This window comes from Lepidothrix coronata, unplaced genomic scaffold, assembly GCF_001604755.1.
Source record: "Lepidothrix coronata isolate B3197 unplaced genomic scaffold, Lepidothrix_coronata-1.0 Scaffold365, whole genome shotgun sequence".
Lineage (NCBI taxonomy): Eukaryota > Metazoa > Chordata > Aves > Passeriformes > Pipridae > Lepidothrix > Lepidothrix coronata.
In genome coordinates, this window is record NW_016690545.1 from 220,588 (window position 1) to 225,461 (window position 4,874).

Below are 4,874 nucleotides of genomic sequence, written 5' to 3' on the forward strand. Positions count from 1 at the left end.
CCAAGGGTAGCATTCCCTGCTGCTCCCAGTCCCACATGGTGCTCCAAGGGTAGCATTCCCTGCTGCTCCTGGTCCCACATGGTGCTCCAAGGGTAGCATTCCCTGCTGCTCCTGGTCCCACATGGTGCTCCAGGGGCAGCATTCCTGGCCATGCCTGGTCCCATACGGTGCTCCAACGGCTGTGCCCAGACCCACAGAGTGCTCCAAGAGCAGCATTCCCAGCTATGCCTGGTCCCACACGGTGCTCCAAGGGCAGCATTCCCAGCCATGCCCGGTCCCACACAGTGCTCCAAGGGCTGTGCCCGGTCCCACACGGTGCTCCAAGGGCAGCATCCCCTGCTGCTCCTGGTCCCACACAGCGCTCCAAGGGCTGTGCCCAGACCCACAGAGTGCTCCAAGAGCAGCATTCCCAGCTATGCCTGGTCCCACACGGTGCTCCAAGGGCAGCATCCCCAGCCTGTACCCAGTCCCACACGGTGCTCCAAGGGCAGCATTCCCAGCTGCTCCTGGTCCCACATGGCGCTCCAAGGGCTGTGCCTGGACCCACCCGGTTCTCCAAGGGCAGCATCCCCGGCCGTGCCCGGTCCCACACGGTGCTCCAGGGGCAGCATCCCCTGCTGCTCCTGGTCCCACCCGGTGCTCCAAGGGCAGCATTCCCAGCCATGCCCGGTCCCACACAGTGCTCCAAGGGCTGTGCCCGGTCCCACACGGTGCTCCAAGGGTAGCATTCCCAGCCATGCCCAGTCCCACACGGTGCTCCAAGGGCAGCATCCCCTGCTGCTCCTGGTCCCACACAGCGCTCCAAGGGCAGCATTCCCAGCTGCTCCTGGTCCTACCCGGTGCTCCAAGGGCAGCATTCCCAGCTGCTCCTGGTCCCACCCGGTGCTCCAAGGGCCGTGCCTGGTCCCACCCGGTGCTCCAAGGGCCGTGCCTGGTCCCACACGTGCGGGGCCACCCCGGGGCTACTCACCGGGGCGAAGTCTGCGGGGCCGCAGCGCCGGCCGCGGTAGCGGCAGCTCAGCAGCATGTCCTCCAGCCGGTGGCAAGTGCGGTTAAAAAACCCAAACAGATTGAGGGGCTCCTCCTCCTCCTCATCCTCCTCCTCCTCCCAGGGGCCGGGCGGGGCCGGGGCGAAGCCCAGCTCTGTGCCAAAGCCCAGCTCTGTGCCAAAGCCCAGCTCCACGCCGGGCTCGTAGTGGACCAGCGGGGCCAGGTAGAGCAGGTCCCGGCGGCTGAGCTGCGAGAGCCGCACGCGGTTGACGTTGCAGAAGGTGACGGCGGGGAAGGTCATCTCGGGGCTCTGCTCCTCGCGGAGCAGCGTGACGTGCTGGTGCTCCAGGTAGCAGGCGACGCGGTCGCCCACCTGGTAGAGGAAGGCCAAGAGGGAGAGGAGGAAGGCCAGAGCCCAGAGCGCCTGCCGGGCGCCCAGCCCGCCCTCCACGAAGATGTGGCTCAGCCCGTGCAAGGTGCAGCTGCTGGCGAAGGCTGCCAAGTCCGTGGCTGCCCCTGCGTCCTCCTCCTCCTCCTCTTCGTCGTCCTCCTGCCCGTACAGGAACTCGTCCGCTCCGTCTTCTCCCTTCCCGGTGTCCGTGGCGTCCTCAGGCCCTTCCTCGCTGGAGAAGGAGACGGTGCAGAGTATCTGGAGAGGCATCGCCCGCTCTGGGGGGGCCCAGCTCTGGAGAGGGGGGTCCTGGTCCCCGTCCAGCCACAGCCTGGGGGTCTTCGGTGCTGGGTCGGTTCCTCGGGGTGCGGGTGAGAGGGGCGGGGAAGGAGGGAGAGCGAAGGGGCGAGTTCAGAGAGGAGAAACGGAGAAGGAAAGAGGAGCGAGGGAGGGAGAGGAGCAGAGGGATGCTCGGAGGGGACGGAGAGAGGAGGGTATAAGAGGAGCAGGAGCAGGGGAGGAGGAGCGAGGGGCGGTTCTGCGGGCTCCCCACGTCCCCCGGGACCAGGACGGAGCAGAGACACCACCGGCTCCAGGAGCACCTCGGGAGCTCCCGGTGCTGCCCGGGGGGCTGCCAGGCCCCGGGAACGGGGGTGTGTGTGTGCAGGTCCCCTCTGTGCCGTGTCCCCACGCCGTGTCCTCCGCCCTCCCTGCGTGGCCTGGCCCTGGCAGCCCGAGCGGCTGCTCCAGCCAGTGCTCCCTGCTGGGTCCGGGCTGTCTCTGGAGCTGCCATATGCCGGGCTCTGAGAGCTCCTCCTCGGGGCAGCAGGAGCCAGAGGTTTTCCCAAAATGCCTGCGGCGTTGTGCTGTTGTGGTGCCAGGAGGGCAGAAGGACGGAGGGGTCCCCGAGCTCCCTCGGTGCTCATCCTGTCCCGGCAGGGCCCGTCCCCATGGACTGATTCCCCCATGCCAGGAGCACCCAGCAAATCCGACATTCCAAGCCATCTTCCTCCAGGCAGGGATGGTTTTGGAGGGATTTGGGTGTTGTTCCAGTCGTGGCTCCTCCTGCAGAGCCCAGCCAGTGCCGGGTGTGCCACCTCGTGCTTGGGATCCCAGCTGGGCACAGGGAGCCACCGCTTCCCTCAGGGAATGGCATCCAGGCCTCGTGCTGGGAATCCTGGAGGGCAGCCCTGGTCCGGGGGGCTGGGATGGAGAAGGCTGGGCTGGGAATCCTGGAGAGAAGGCTGGGCTGGGAATCCTGGAGAGCAGCCCCTCTGCAGGGTGGTGGGACGGAGCCTCCATCCAAGCTGGGAATTCCAGAGAGCAGCCCTTTTGCAGGATGGTGGGATGGAGAAGGTTGGGCTGAGAATCCTGGAGAGCAGCCCCCTTTCAGAGTGGTGAGATGGAACCTCCATCCAGGCTGGGAATTCCAGAGAGCAACCCCTTTGCAGGGTACTGGGATGGAACTGGTGGCCAGGCTGGGAATCCTGGAGAGCAGCCCCTTTTCAGGGTGGTGGGATGGAGAAGGCTGGGCTGGGGGTCCCAGGGAGCAGCCCCTCTGCAGGGTGGTGAGATGGAGCCTCCACCCAGGCTGGGAATCCTGGAGAGCAGCCCCTCTGCAGGGTGGTGGGATGGAGCCTCCATCCAGGCTGGGAATCCTGGAGAGCAGCCCCTTTGCAGGATGCTGGGATGGAGAAGGCTGGGCTGGGGGTCCCAGGGAGCAGCCCCTCTGCAGGGTGGTGGGATGGAGCCTCCATCCAGGCTGGGAATCCTGGAGAGCAGCCCCTCTGCAGGGTGGTGAGATGGAGCCTCCACCCAGGCTGGCTGCCGGGATCTCGGGTGTCTCCTCCCTGCAGCAGCGCGGCCCCTTCTCGTGGTTTTGCTGTTTTCCTGCACTCAGCACTTGGTAAAAGCATCCAGAGACCACAGAACCACCTCCAGCCCTGCCAGCACTGGCCCAGGGGGGAAGGGGAGCATCGAATTCCAGCAGCACCGGGATGTGCAGGGGCTGGGAGGGAGGTTCTGGCCCGTGCCTGGGTGGGATGAGCTCACCCCAAACCCCCAACTCGGCTGCTGCACCTCCTTCCCTGCACACGCCACGGGCCCTGAGCACATCCCGGCACAGGGGGACACAACAAACTGGGTGGACAAATCCCTCAGGAGAGGGTTCTCTGCCATTCCCGAGCTGGTGACACCGGTGGGACGGGCGGGACACGCACGGGGGACCCTGCTGGGGGTGACCAAGGGTGTGACAGCGGCTTGTCCCTTCCCGGGGCTCCCCGAGCTCAATATTCCCAACAGGGAATGTGTAAGAGGGATGCTGCTGCATCCCACAAAGCCTGGGGATCTGGGAGAAAGGGTGGGTGACCTTGGGGACAAGCGCCAGAGCCGGGGGCTGAAATTTCATCCAGCCCAGAGCAAGGTCGTCCCTCCTGGGAGCAGCTCCGAGAGCCCGAGCTGGAAAATCCTCCCGGGAAAGGGGGCCAGGGAGGTGGATTGGGGGGCTGGGAGCCACCAGCACGTGGGGGTCAGGGCTCTAAAGGCATCAGGGATCCTCCTGGGATGGGGAGTGGGATCACTGGGCTGGCTCAGCCCTGTGGGAACAGGCTGGGAGCGAGCTGGGCTCATCCCACACCGAGCAGAGCTGGAGGATGCTCTTGGCAGGGAGGAGCAGGGAGGAGCTGGGGTGGGGGTTCTGGAGCTCCCCAGCTCTGGGACAGGGGTTCTGTGCCGTGGCTGCAGGAGGGAGAGGGGAAGGGGAGTGGAATTGCAGGCTGAGGGGGTTTGTTCGGCCCTGGCAGGGACGGGCAGGCGAGTTCTGCTGCCCAGTCCCTGCCGGGGCCAGCGAGGGGCTGATCCCACCCCTTGGCACGGGGAAGGTTTAATGTGTCTTCTCGGGAGCGATTGCAGCAGGGAGAGAGAGAGAGAGGGAGGGAGAGAGGGAGATGCTGTAATGAAAACGTTCCATCATCGACTGGGGCCATTAACCTGCCTCGCTCGGCTCAAAGAGCTCTCGGGGAGCGCCGGGGCCGGTTCCCGGCGGCCGCTCGGGGCGGGGGGGGAGGACGAGCCGGGCCCGGCTCCGGTTACACCCCCTGTCCCATCCCCGCGGCCTGAAGGTGACCGGTGACATCCCCAGCCCGGCACCGGCGCCAAGGGGAGCGTGTCCCGACCCCCGCGGCCGGGGGACAAAGAGGGCAGGGCGGTGCCGTCCCGCTTTTTTTGTGCGCGAGTTTTGGGAGACGCTGGAGGAGTCCTTGGGCTCCTTCCAGCTCCTCCCCCGCCAGGGAAGTTATTTTTACCCTCTCTCTCAGGTAAAAGCTTTTGGCGGGGGCGAGGGACGGGGGATGTTTATAATTAGCCGTGACATCAACCCCCGTGGCGGGGCCGCCGCGCCCGACCCGGGGATGCTCCTCCCGCCGCAGGGAGGGATGTGGGATGGGGGGACAGGGATGGGATGGGGGACAGGGATGGGATGGGGGACAGGGATGGG

At 66.4% G+C, this 4,874-nt stretch overlaps 1 protein-coding gene across 1 annotated transcript in view; it reads right to left on the reverse strand.

Annotated features, from left to right (window-relative positions):
* The window catches only part of ASIC1 (acid sensing ion channel subunit 1), a 6,690-nt gene extending 4,856 nt beyond the window's left edge, over nt 1-1,834 (reverse strand). Inside the window, exon 1 of the mRNA XM_017838863.1 lies at nt 971-1,834. Coding sequence (XP_017694352.1) covers nt 971-1,651 — 681 coding nt within the window. The 5' untranslated portion in view covers nt 1,652-1,834. The remainder of the gene's footprint in view (nt 1-970) is intronic.
* Between the last annotated feature and the right edge of the window lie 3,040 nt (nt 1,835-4,874).